Here is a 13,871-nt window from a genome sequence, read left to right on the forward strand (position 1 = left end):
AGGTAAAGACATACCGGAAGTTCAAGGCAGCAGTAATGTCTCTATTTCATAAACGATGCTCAAACTATAGCGAATCCATACTTTCAAAAAAAAAAACCCCCCCTTTGAATTGGTACCTTTAGAATGAGTTATAATACTATCATTAATAACAGCAAATATGCTGCTAAAAATTTTTTTTTAAAAAAAAAACTTAAAGTTTGATGTATAGTGGACATACATAAAAGTATTATACGTGACTTTTTGGCTTGATAATCTTCTTTTAAATAAAAATTGTTGATCTTTAAAGAAGAAGAAAGCAATAAACCCCAAGAAGCCTTGTAGGGGTTATAAAATAATTGAAGATATATTTTATCAACCTTTCACAGCGTAGTGATTTTATTTTATTTTTAGGTAGGAAAAATACAGGGCTTATTGATCCAATCACCTCACAAGATAATAAGTTCTTTGGTGTTTTACAGCAAAAAAAATTAAAAGAAAAAAAATAATTGGAAAAAATTGAAATTAATAAGAATAATAATTAATAAATAAAAACAAACAACAGCAACAGTTTGCATAAGATTAAAATTTTTAGTAATGTCACCACCAGTACATCGTAAGAAGCCATTCAGCGGTAAAAAGAAGAAGCAACAGTTACAAGACAAGAACGCCCGTAAAGCAGAAAAAGGTACTGAGCACAACAGTAACATAGTTTTTCTTCTTCTCTAAAATAATAACAGAGTGCATTGGAATCTAGCCAAGCTTCATGACCCAAGTGATTATGAACTCTTCAAGACTAGGTCCAGTCAAACAGTAGTGACCTCATTTGCACCTGCAATGAAGAACGTGACACAAACCAACTCTGTAGGCCAGGCTGTCAGAGACACCAAACGGTAATAACAGATAAAAAAAAGAGAACAATATATAGTGTATTTGATGCTAATATGAATATTAATATGTATATATATTACGCGCAGTTTGGTGTCAATATTCGAACGCTTGTCGCCTCATGATGTTGAAGCAGCAAGACTAAATAGTATGAAACCTTTGAAACGACTGCCTCCTGTAAGAATAGTTTGATAGTAAAATCCAAAATGGTTTGATTTGTTGATTTAAACATTGTGTGTACATCTATCTGTGTATGTGTGATTTAGACAGCATTGGAAGTGAGTGCAGAAACATTCGCAGAAGCAATCGATTTCCCAAAGAGACCAGTTTGGGATTATTCAATGACTAAAGAAGAATTGGAAGTTCGAGAAGAAGAAAGTTTCAAGGCCTGGATGGCTGATATTGAAACAAGATATGGTCATCAAGAAGATGGGCGTGAACTTAGCTGGTATGAACATAACCTTGAAGTGTGGCGTCAATTGTAAGTGCTATTGTTATTGTTTCAAAGAAATGAAATACATATAAAAATAAAATACAAATTAGGCTGATCTAATCTTGGGACTCTTAGATGGCGTGTATTGGAGATCAGTGATATTGTGCTCGTAATTATGGATATTCGTCATCCATTGCTGCACTTTCCGTGCGCCCTGTACGAATACATCACAAAGGATCTTAAACGTAAGATGGTTGGGGTATTTAACAAGGTAAGTCTATGCTGATTGTAATACTAGTCCTTATTATCCTTGCTTTAATGATTGATTATAATCTACAATATTATTCTTTAGGTTGATTTGGTTTCAAAATTCACAGAATTTGCCTGGCGTAAATACTTTGAGGAGCAATTTCCTCAACTTCATCTGGCTACCTTTAGCTGTTATACAAGAGATGATACCTTTATTAATGATACAAGCACTTGTACGTATATAATTGCGTGGGACAAGTGTACCAAACAGAAAAAAAAATTCTACAACAACAACAGTATTTGGTTTGGTCCAAAGAACTATTTTGTCTAATCTGTTATATCTGTTGGGGGGTTCTGTCTATTTTTATCTTATATTCTCATAGATGCACTCAAGTCGCGTCTAAAAAGGCCAAGAACACGCGGGTATCAATCTCACGGTGTTCGTGATATATTGACAGCATGTCAAGACGTTTTGATTCAAAAGAATGGAGTGAATGTTGATTGGAAGACTTTGGTTGAACAATACGAAGAGGACGAGGACGAGGACGAGGACGAGGACGAAGATGAAAGTGAGGAAGAAGAGGAAGAGGAAGATGGTGTTTGCCATGAGAGAAAATCTCGCCGCAGTAATGATCAAGATTGTGATGAGGATGGCAATGAAAGTGATACCGGGAGCATGGATGGATTAGGTAAGAGTAACAAACAAAAAACGATATCATTAAATCAAGTAATAATAATTAAAATAACCATAACAAACATAATTGCTCTGCTTTTTTTCTTTGCTAAAGAGGACGAATTCAGTCAAATAATGGAGGTCACCGCACGAGAGATTACACCTCACAGGGATTATGTAACAATTGGTTTGGTGGGTAAGTATTATGTGTGTGTATGTTTATGGAGTAGATCAAAATTAGAAGAAGCGCACAGTTGATCGATTGCCTGTTTTGTAGGACATCCGAACGTTGGTAAAAGTAGTCTTATAAACAGTATTATGGGAAAGACGGTCGTGAGTGCCAGTCGTACTCCAGGCAGGTCTATATAGGATGGTCCGTGCTACAAAGTCTTCCAAACTAACGCAACCACTCATCAAAGGACACACCAAGCACTTCCAGACCATCCATTTGACTGGCAATGTCCGTCTGTGCGACTCTCCGGGCTTAGTATTTCCAACTCTCCTTCCACGTGCACTCCAGGTAAAATTAAGCAAAATATAGATACAAAAGAGGGTATTTATTTTTATTTGTTTTTTTTATATGTACATATTTAGGTTCTTTCTGGCATGTATCCGATTGCCCAGGTACAAGAACCATATAGTGTAGTGCAATATCTAGCCGAACGCATTCCATTAGAAAAAATCCTCTCGCTCAGTCCACCAAATCTTGACAAAAACCATGCCTGGTCTGCATGGTCTATTTGCGAAGGTAACCAATCCCTTGTGCTTCACATATACTCACTCCTTTATAGCATATGCTGAACAGCGCGGGTTCTACACTGCAAAGGCTGCCAGACCCGATGTCTACCGAGGTGAGGAAAAAATATATATAAAAAAAAGAAAAGAGAAAGGCTACACAATCCAAAACCAAAAAAAAAGGCTGAGTCCAATTATTTAATGACTCGATTTCGCAGCTGCCAATGCTCTTTTAAGATTTGCCAATGACGGACGCTTGCTTCTCTCTTTCAAGCCCGCCGGGTTCCTGACTAGCACCAAATACGAACGTCTTCAGGTAGAAGAAGCAGATCGGCAGGCCAGACAAGAGGAAGAGGAAGAGGAAGAGGAAGAAGAGTCAGATGATGGTGGGTACAACAGAGGAAACCGAATTCGTGTTGGAGGCGCCTTTGATTTATTGGCAGAAGAAGAGTAGAGAATAAAATAACACTGTATTTACAGTGTAACTACACCAATAAAAACTAAAAGTACAAGTTGACATCATTCACAACTGTGCTGCATTCATTCCTAAAAAGGAAACTGATCAAACACACCCCCCATCCATCTTCCCATTCTCTCTTTCTTTTCCTTTTATTGTTATTATTATTATTTTTGGCTACGTCTAAAATTCTTGTTTCATGGGTATCTTTACAGAAGATGTCCAAAAGACATCGGTTACTCACTATATTGGTAAATTACGGTAGAATTTCCTTATTAAGCAGTACATTAATGCCTTTTACCTTTTTTTTCTTCTATTGTTTGAATAAGAACGACTGTCCAACTATGATGAGATTGAATGGTACTCATTCCAACAGTTATCCGAATCAATCTTTATGCAAGAGACTGGTCCTCGAGAGGCCATTGAAGCAGTTCGCAAAAGACTTAAGCATGGAACCAACCAACAGAAACTAAGAGTTTTGGAGGCAAGCTACCAACAACAACAACAACAACTTAAAAAAATACTATAATATAATATATAAAAAAAAGAATGACAACATTATCATCACAATTGCCATTAGCATCAAGATCTGGTTTATTAATACACATCACTATAATGTTAGGTCTTGAAGTTGTTGATGGAGAACAGCAATCAAAAATTCCACCGTATGTTTTTAGTAGTATATCAAGTGTTTACGAACGTATTCAAAATAATAATTGTATATATATATTTTTTAATGCCATAGGTGAATTAATCTCAAACGAAAAGATGAAAGAACGATTTGAGCTGATCTTGAATGCACCAGTAAGTTATATAATAGGACATAACCAGTCTTGGGATCAATGAGCTCAAATACATGATTTATCTTAGGGAGAGGATATCACTGTCAAGAAGAGTCTTGTTGGAATTCTGGGAGGATGGGCAATCAAATATAAGGGTGAGCCTGGAATGAATGTCATCTCAGATCTTTACGAAATGGGTAGATCAAAACTGGGTTTGGTAAGGCTTATCGTAATTATTGGGTGGGCTTTATCTCGAAAATACTAAATCTGCTTATCTATGTATCAAGCCTCGACGAGGTCGTTCTGGAAGTATGCCCGTGAGACCCAGACAGTCCACACCTCCCAGACAGGAATCACCTCCACCCTTACCTGCTCTTATCCCAACCGAGACATTGGTACCTTTAGAGCCTTCGCCACCCGTTGTCAGCCGCCCATTACCTCCTCCTATTGCTACAAAGGAGGTCAAGCGCCGGTCCCTACCTTCTGTTAAACCTATCCGGACTACAGATAGTAGTGGTAGCCGAGCAAGTGGTAGTGGAACAACACCTACTGGCACACCCACACGTGTATTCAATTTTGCTGCTGCCAAACCACGCATCATCAATGAAGTTGCTCTCGCTAACCAGAACTCCAACAACCTTGTTAATGCCCTCAAACTGATCAACACCTCTGAAGATCGATGGGAAATCGATCTTCAGCACGATAGTCGTCTCCAAGATTACCGACAAAAGTGCGAAGAGTCAAAGAAAAAGATTGTGCGTTATGCTAGACTTGTAGAGGATGAGGAGTGGATCGGAACTTTGTTGGCTACAAACGAGGAGCTACTCAAAGCACTTCACATGTATGAACTGATGGCCGTAGGAGAAGTTCCTACAAACATGCCTTCGCCATCCGCAATGGTACTCCACAACAGTAGACCAACATCTCCTCGGTCTCCCCATACACGTCTCCCTCCACCACCACCACTACCTCAACAGCCTACTCACATTCCTGCCCAGATCGGCTACTATGAACCTACAGACACACTCCAGTCATTTTCTGCACTTCGTATTTCTCCTCAAAATACAAATAACAGCATCGATAATCGCTCGAGCACGGAGAGCATTGATCCCTTTGCTGATCCAGTGGCACCAGTGGATGATATTCCTTTAAGTGAAAGGGAACGAAGAGGGTAAGATCGTATTAAAAGAGTAAAAAGTAAGCTGTGCAAGAAGAATTATATTAACACAATGTCATTTATAGTGAATATATCCTCTAAAAAAAACCACCATAATATGATCCTGATTTCTTTCTTTCTTTGCACCTATATTGTCACTATATATTTTCCTCTCTCTGTCTCTGTCTCTGTCTCGTTCTTTTATGATAAATTTTCATTATTATTTTCCTCATTTGTTTTTATAAAAAAATATACGCCATATAGAATCAAATCCAATTAAAAAAACATATGTATACCACACACACATATATATATATAATAAAAACATTACATATACCTTACTTTCCTTGTAGAAGAAGAAACCATTCAGAAAGTGAACTGATTGGACGATTAAAGGCCCGCTTTTCGGTCGTTGCTGTGCTGTTTGAAGTTGGCCCTGCTCGGTGTGGGGGAAAGCAACAATAGGAAGATCCAATGGGCCATCCGAGATAACCTTCCTTTTTCCTTGTCATCCCGTCATGGTAAGACAGTTGCTGCCGATGGATGGATGGATGGATATATAGATGGATGGATGGATGGATTGATGAATAAAAAATAAACAAATAGATAGACTAACCTAATGAATGAATATATAGCCTTTCATTAAGCAGCAGAAGAACAAGGCCTACTTCAAGCGCTTCCAGGTCAAGTACCGCAGAAGAAGAGGTGTGTACCAAACAAATGTCGAATTGTGGATCGAAATTAAATAAATTGTATAGAGGGTAAGACCGACTACTATGCTCGTAAGAGACTCGTCGTTCAGGCCAAGAACAAGTACAACTCTCCCAAGTACAGACTCGTCGTCCGTTTCACCAACAAGGACATCATCTGCCAGATCGTCTACGCTAAGCTCCAGGGTGACTTCGTTCTCGCTGCCGCTTACTCCCATGAGCTTCCCCGTTACGGCATCAAGGGTGGTTTGACCAACTGGGCTGCTGCCTACGCCACTGGTCTCCTCCTTGCCCGTCGTACCTTGACCAAGCTCGGTTTGGCCGATAAGTACGAGGGTGTCACCGAGTCCGATGGTACCGTCTCCATGGTTGAGGCTATCGAGGACGGACCCCGTCCCTTCAAGGCCTTCCTCGATGTTGGTCTTGCCCGTACCTCTACTGGTGCCCGTGTCTTCGGTGCCATGAAGGGTGCTTCCGATGGTGGTATCTTTGTTCCCCACTCCGGCAACCGTTTCCCCGGTTTCGATATCGAGTCCAAGACCAACGACGACGAGTTGTTGCGCAACTACATCTATGGTGTTCACGTTGCTGAGTACATGGAGTACCTCGAGGAGGAAGATGAGGAGCGTTACAAGAAGCAGTTCTCTACCTTCTTGAAGCAGGGCATCACCTCTGACAAGGTTGAGGATATGTACACCGAGGCCCATGAGGCTATCCGTGCCGATCCCGTCTACAAGCTCACCAAGAAGAACATCCCCGCCAAGCCTTACCCTATCCCCCAGCGTCTCAACAAGAAGCAGCGCGATTCCAAGGTCCAGGCCAAGAAGGATGCCTTCGAGAAGAAGCGCTCCCAGGAGTAGATCTTTTGATTCTTTCAATAAAAACAAAACCAAGTGCTTTTTTGGATGCAAGACAACAACAACAAAAAATAATGTGTAGTGCGTTTGTGCGTTTGTGCGTTTGTGTGTGTAGAGATGTGTGTAGATGTATTGAATACATTAAATATAAATATGTATGTATTTTGGTTGATTATAAAAGGTGAGGGTCCGTGTCCCCTTTTCGATTCTATTTTAAAAAAAAAGCAATCTTAAATAGGAAATCTAACATGCTTAATTATTTTGAATTACCAAAAACCAATATTTTCCCTTTCACTACCTCCTCCCCCCTTTTTTTAACTCTCTCTCTCTCTCTCTCAGTCATTCAAATATATCATTCAATTATCTTCTTTTGGTTACCTACTGTTGTACATTATTTTCTGAAATTATTCACCCATTTTCTTTCGTCAAAAAGAAAAATAAGAAAAATAGCGCAGATTGAAATATAGTTTTGTGTTTTTAAAAAAAAAGAAGAAAATGCCTTGGTCGAACGCCGCTTTAAAATCCGAGGGTTTCTTTTACCTAAAATGAATGATACAAAGTTTAAATCATTAATGGGAGTTCCTTATACCCAAAGCATTGGATATAAATATTACTATTATAGTTATGGGTAATTTGATAGTAGTTTAAATTCAAATCATATCAAGTAATGCTGCAATAAACTCCCATCAGAGTCTCATTTACCTCTTTTTTTTTATATATATTTATTTATTTACTTCAAAGGCTTATTACTATTAGTCGTCTCATTCTTACACTTGTTACAGCCGTAAGATGATATAACACCAATTATATTTGGTTGATTTATTTTTTAGCTTTTGTCCTGGGTATAACCTCAACAGCACGAGTTCCCTTCCATGAAAAATTTATAAAAAGTTTCATATTTAGCTCTGAAAGTTGTTTCGTTTATAAGTGCTCGTTCGGTTGTGTAGTTCATGTTAAATTCGTATAACTCGAAATCACAGCTATATATATATGTATGTATGTATATATATTCTTTACAAGAAAATGGAGTCTGCGACCTATTTATCCCAACAGAGCCAAGATGACCCCTGTCAAGAGAATCTCAAGTTGCTTTTGGCGGCAAACCTGCAAAGAGCAGCAGTAGAGATTGATATATCAAAGAACTGACTAGTAAGACTCTCCGTGATTTCATGCAGAACCAAAATGGCTTTATCCTCGATCAGGTCTACTAAAATACTTCTCGTGATATTCACAAAGTATGAGTGACATATTTGTTAAATATTCAATATTCAGATTTTATCTCAATAAACCTCTTCTAGATATTACTTTTTTCTTTCTTTCTCTTTTTGTATATCTAAAATTATATTTAATACTTCAATGAATGATAGGTCTTCTTCATGTGACGTAAATATTCTCAAATATTTTCATAAATGAAATAGAATAATAGCTCTTTATTCTTAATACTGATCTTCCTGCATGTATTAAACCCTTTATTTTTGTACTTTCATTACAGATCAGAGGTCACTCTCTCAAGGAGTATCTTTTTATACCTCCCTTTTAATTTTTGAACATCTTTCCAGATGGTTTCATATTCACACCCTGATCAAAGACTGTGACGAATTTGAGTAAATATTCTGCATCATCAGCTTTCTATTTCTATTACAATAATATCATTTTTCTCCCTAATCTAGTAAAGCTCCTTTGTTGGCATTTATGTACAAAGCTTGCATTTTGGAAGTGATTCAATAATAATCTGGTTTTTAAATAAAATCATTTCGTCCTTTATTTTGAAAGATGAATGAATGATTTATTAAAGTATACTTTGTTTGCCCAATATACGCTTGAATATGTTGAAAGCCTACACAGCTGTTCATTACCACTCTTTATACTAAAAAAAACAGCATTTTTCAATGCTACCTTTTACAAATTAAGCCCCAAGACTCTCATACGTTTCTTTATGCAACCGTGACATCCACTTTAACGAAATCAAACAAAAAAATATTGCAGATTGTCATGTTCTATAGTTTAAAACAATGAAGAAACATGTACTTTGAACTCACTGAAAACGTTTAGAAACGCGTAATCCTGGGAATCATCTATGAAATGCTGATATTTACATTTCTGCAAATGCAATCAAATACCCAGCTTCAGCTACAAAGTATATATTTTTATCTAGTGTACACAGACATTTGATGACAGATTGGTACTTATCAAACATTTATATATCATTCATAATATTAGATACGTTATGACGACAAAAGAAAATACAAAATTGGTTCTTTAATTTAATATTCACGTCTAATTTTATTTTATTTATTTATTTATTTCTTTGATAGCAAAAACCTCACACAGGGAAAGTCAAACAGTTTAGGCTCCAAAAGTATATGGATCTTTTCTGAAAGAATCTCATTAATAAAAATATATTAGCTAGACGTGTACCTGATTCAAGGCACTAAATTTTTGTGGACAATATAGCAAAAATGAATGCAGTGTTTTTGTCATATTTCCTTAAATTTTAAGAGGTATTTGTTTTGTTTATGTATTAAACTATTTTCCACAACCTATATCCATTGATTTTTGCGCAGCCTTTCTTTATTGGTCATCAAAAACGGCTTACTAGTAATATTTACAAATAATTACAGCTTTACCGAAAATAAATAAATTGTCCCTTTGAGTCTAGAGACCTTGTCCTTTTGAAGAAATAGAAAGGTCGCAATAAGCTAAATCAAATTGGCCTAAATAATGGCGATAGTTTCTTTTACTTTTAAAATGAAGTTTTATTATGTCTAGCAAAATTGAGCTCATTTTCTTGAATAAAACTTGAGTAAATTCGAAGCAATCCAAAATAGGATTATCGGAACTTAACTAATTGCAACTCCATTTGAATGATTTTCATAAAGTTATTCAGAAATGACAAAGTCTTCATCCTCTCTATTATTTCAACTCTTTAATAGATAACACTCTGACAGTATCTACTTCCCCCAATATTGAGATACTAACCAAAAAAACAATTTTGAATACCCAAATGGGGTTGCTTCTGGGCTTTTTACATTCTTTTCTTAAGAATCGTTCTTTTTTTTCGCGATTCTTTATTCTCAACCCTCACTTTTTGCTTGTGGTTGCGTTTAAGCAAAATGCTATGCGATCAGTCTGATCATTTGCTTTTTGGTTAATCCTGAATACTTAAAAGCCCACAATTGTGATTAACACGTAGCGGTTGTGTACTACGGAGAAAGTATGGTATCCTGTCTTTGTTTTTGGGGGTTTTCTGCACTAGCATTATTCTTTGTAGGTTTGATACCCATCAACTGGAACGAAAAAGGCTCTTCTTGTCTAACATGCCTTAAAAATAACAGAACAGCACAATCGTTTACCACCCATCTCAAATGGCAAGGCCTAAATGCGTCCCTTGCGAAGAAGAGAAAACTCAACAAGTTAGATTCTAATGATGAGCACCGCGCGGACAAAAAAGAGGCAAATAAAGACACAAATCAGTATTCGGCTGACGAAGAAGTAGTAGATGATTAAATGACATGCGAAAATAATTTCACACACCTTTAATCAGCACGAATATTATTGGGGATACCGCCGACAAAAAGCTGCCTCATCTCACGTATCGCAATGTGATCTTGAAAACTACGGACTCTTTTCCTGCCGATAAAGCGACACAAGAGGATAAGATGATACTGGATAATTGTGTAGTGTATGTGTGTCTGGGATCCAACAGTTTGAGATATTGTTAAATTTCCAAATTCATTAACAAGAAGGAACCAGTTTTTAGTCGTGGAGTCTGTTTTTCACTCAATTGTAGTCTGTATACCACACTATCCATAAATCAAAACCGATGCATAGGAAGGTCGAAAGTCATGGCTATAGAGTGATGTACTCGCTTTCATATTCATCCGAATTAAACACAATTGAATGATTTCGAGCAATCTTAAAAGAAAAACTGAAGCACCACAAAATTTTGACTGAAGCAACAATGCCTGAAAGGATTGCTGAGGCATGTAATCCCATACCTGCTAAGATTTTATACAATTCTGCTTGTAATTTTAAACGACAAGCCATTAAGTGTCATAATAAAATTTCATTTTAATCCCAAAGTAAAAGAAATAAGCATCATTGTCTAGATCAACTTGACTTAGCTTCTTGCGATCTTTCTATGTCTTCAAAAGAACAAAATCTCTGGACTCAAAGGGACAATTTATTTATTTTTGGTAAAGTAACATTTATTTGCTGGCTACAGATACTTAATATTTTCAGTGACAAAATTTACCATTCTCACTGTATCTATATCAGCACAGAATCCAATGTCACAAAAGCTATAATTAACAATGGTGAGTAACATAGCATATTAGGTTTTCACAAGTAACGAATAGAAATGCTTCAACAAAAATAAAAGAAGAAGTTACTCTTACAGTCAAATGAGGGTTCTTTTTTCTTTTTAGTCTTAAGTTTTCCTTTTACAATAAATGTGAACTAAAGCAAAAATAATGCAATGCATAAAAGGCATCGTAAAATTTCTTTATAGAATATATAACCCGCCAATTACCTTTTGAATATATATATATATATATATGTGTGTGTGTGTGTGGTCAACAGTAACATTCATCTTAAATGGGACATGTATATATATTTTGACCCAAATGATTATCAAATCATTATGATCTATAATTATATAAGCTTTAGTTCCTTCATTTCGGGTATAAGAAATATTTGGAATTTCAAGCCAAGTTTGATCAAGATATTTTACACAAAATCTTAATTTAAAACTGCGCGACTCTTTCACAGTGAACGATTAGTATCTGGAAATAGCATTTTTTCTTTTTCTCTACTTTTCTACCCTCTGTCTGTCTATGGCCTCTATGCCCCCAAACTCCCCCAAACCCCCCAAGAAATAATAATAATATATATAAAAACCTCCTTCATAATGTCTCCCCCAAAAAAACCCCTCTTTGTAATGCGTATTTAAATAATATAAATACCTATATATATAAATATATATAGATATCGATATACGTTTATTAGGCGTGTGTCCGAATTTGTGTATGTGTGTGTGCGTGTGCGTCAAAATTGAACTGTGTAAGGCATGTGAATTTTACTTTTAGAAAATTTATATTTTTATCCAGTGACGTCGTGAAAATTCTAATAAGTATATAAGCATGTCTTCTAATTGATCCTTATCCTTTCCTTTTAATACCTTTACCTTCATTCACTATCTAAAGATGATGTCTCTTCTGCCACTCGACTTAACACACACCCAAATGAGACCATGTCAACTACCTCCTCCATCCCCATCTGTTTCAACCCACTCACTCATGTCATCAATGTCTTGGGTTGCAGACAAGTCATCTGCCGAACTTATTCCAATGTTAAAGAATGCCTATGGCGCTCTTAAGGACAAAGAAAAGGGTAAGATTCAATACAGTGACATGTGAAATAGATATTAGATAATAGACTCTACAAACACACACAAAACTCCCTAAACTAAATAAACACAATCTTATAAATTGTATATTTATCTAACTTTCTTACATTATCGTTTTTGTCCCTTTTTTGGTCTCCTTATGTAGATCTGATGCTTGCCGCCGAAATAGGAAAGTCTCTTCTGGAGAACAACCTCCGACTCAAATCTAGCTATGAGAACCTACTCAACCACACCCGCTCCATTCCTCCAACGACGCTACCTTTACCAACACCAAACCCCTCTCTCACCACAGACTATGAAAATCACGACGAAGATCGTCCTTTTATTCCCAGCCGAAGCACCCGCGAAGCAATGATCGAAGTGCTAGAAAAGAAAAATGTCGAATTATCACGCCGCCTTGACGCTGCCACTTCCGAACACGAACGCCATGGCCGAAACGAGTCCAAAAAACAACGTAGACTCGAAGCCGAAATAAAATTGTTAAGAAGCAATCTAGAAATCGCGTCTAACAAAATTCAAGAGCTAGAAGACATGAATGCCCGTCAACAACATCAGCAGCAACAGCGCCAACAACGCCAACAAGTGGTTAAAGAAGAACAAGAAGATTCAATGGAAGAAGTTGTTGAAGAAATGCTAATTAAACTCGACGTTCTCCAGGACGAGCACGAAGAAATCACCCAAGCAAAAGCACAGGTCGAAGCCAAGCTTACATCAACACTCAAAGACCTTCGCAAACTTAAAGAACAGTTTGAAACCTTCCAATTCACTCAAAAAGATTATTCTGTCTTGTGCGAGGCATACGATCGCCAATTCGATCATATTGAAGAACTTAACAAGAGCTTGGAGGATCACAAACAAGTACTCCAGAGTCTTAAGGAGCGTGGAATTAATCCCTCGGCCCACTCGACGCCAGCTCCTAGTGTTTATGGTAGATCTGAATATAGTCTGCGCCACACCCTGCTTGGGGAGTTGGAGAATGAATGGCTCAAGGGCAAGCAAGATCTATCTACTGGACCCTCGGACCACCCGGCCAGCATGACCCGATCGCTGCGGGACCTCACCCATTTTACTGAGCAATCTCTGGGCGCCTTTTACAGTGTTCCAGCCGAGTCTACACTGAGATCGATCCTATCGCGAGCTAGTGGAATTGACAAGCACTTGCTGGACGAGGCGCTGAGTCTGATACACGAACTTGAGCTTGATGATGACATGAGCACCGATGATCTCGTGGTGTACCACCCTCAATCTGTCAACAGTCTCTACCCAGACCTTGCACTCATGAGTTCTTTCCAGGTTGATACTTTTGGACAGGATTCCAAGACAATGATGGGTCGTTTTAGACGGTTGATTCGTACACTTTTTCACTCTGTCTGGCGCTGGTGTCGCTTTGCAACCGTCTTGACGACGGCTGTGTTGATTAGTGTTTGGAATGGACCGGACAAGATGATTACAGCCTACTAAAGAAATGATTTACTTCTTTACACTTTCTTTTTTCTTCTCACATCACTTTCCCTTCTTTCTTCATGCTTCTTTCTTTCTTTTTCTTCT

The 13,871-nt window shown here is 37.4% G+C and overlaps 4 protein-coding genes across 4 annotated transcripts; all 4 read left to right on the forward strand.

The window, feature by feature from the left end:
- Positions 1-1,166: 1,166 nt before the first annotated feature.
- PHYBLDRAFT_109041 (hypothetical protein) lies at positions 1,167-3,408 on the forward strand (the record flags this gene model as incomplete). The annotated part of the gene is made up of 9 exons (XM_018428089.1): positions 1,167-1,345; positions 1,433-1,568; positions 1,650-1,737; positions 2,110-2,415; positions 2,497-2,565; positions 2,639-2,739; positions 2,814-2,967; positions 3,011-3,070; positions 3,173-3,408. Coding segments are annotated over 9 exons (1,329 nt in total), but the record flags the coding sequence as incomplete, so codon positions are not given.
- Positions 3,409-3,786: 378 nt separating this feature from the next.
- Positions 3,787-5,368, forward strand: PHYBLDRAFT_185999 (hypothetical protein; the record flags this gene model as incomplete). Its single annotated transcript, XM_018439179.1, has 5 exons — positions 3,787-3,895; positions 4,034-4,076; positions 4,157-4,215; positions 4,282-4,410; positions 4,481-5,368. The coding sequence occupies exons 1-5, from the start codon at positions 3,806-3,808 to the stop codon at positions 5,366-5,368; spliced, it is 1,209 nt and encodes a 402-aa protein (XP_018295269.1). The 5' UTR covers positions 3,787-3,805.
- A 616-nt stretch (positions 5,369-5,984) lies between these two features.
- Positions 5,985-6,919, forward strand: PHYBLDRAFT_109157 (hypothetical protein; the record flags this gene model as incomplete). Its single annotated transcript, XM_018428097.1, has 2 exons — positions 5,985-6,054; positions 6,108-6,919. Coding segments are annotated over 2 exons (882 nt in total), but the record flags the coding sequence as incomplete, so codon positions are not given.
- A 5,294-nt stretch (positions 6,920-12,213) lies between these two features.
- Positions 12,214-13,784, forward strand: PHYBLDRAFT_165719 (hypothetical protein; the record flags this gene model as incomplete). Its single annotated transcript, XM_018435288.1, has 2 exons — positions 12,214-12,307; positions 12,469-13,784. 2 exons carry the CDS (start codon positions 12,214-12,216, stop codon positions 13,782-13,784), a joined length of 1,410 nt encoding a protein of 469 aa, XP_018295271.1.
- Positions 13,785-13,871: the final 87 nt, after the last annotated feature.

The sequence above is a fragment of the Phycomyces blakesleeanus genome (genome assembly GCF_001638985.1).
Source record: "Phycomyces blakesleeanus NRRL 1555(-) unplaced genomic scaffold PHYBLscaffold_5, whole genome shotgun sequence".
In the NCBI taxonomy this organism is placed as follows: domain Eukaryota; kingdom Fungi; phylum Mucoromycota; class Mucoromycetes; order Mucorales; family Phycomycetaceae; genus Phycomyces; species Phycomyces blakesleeanus.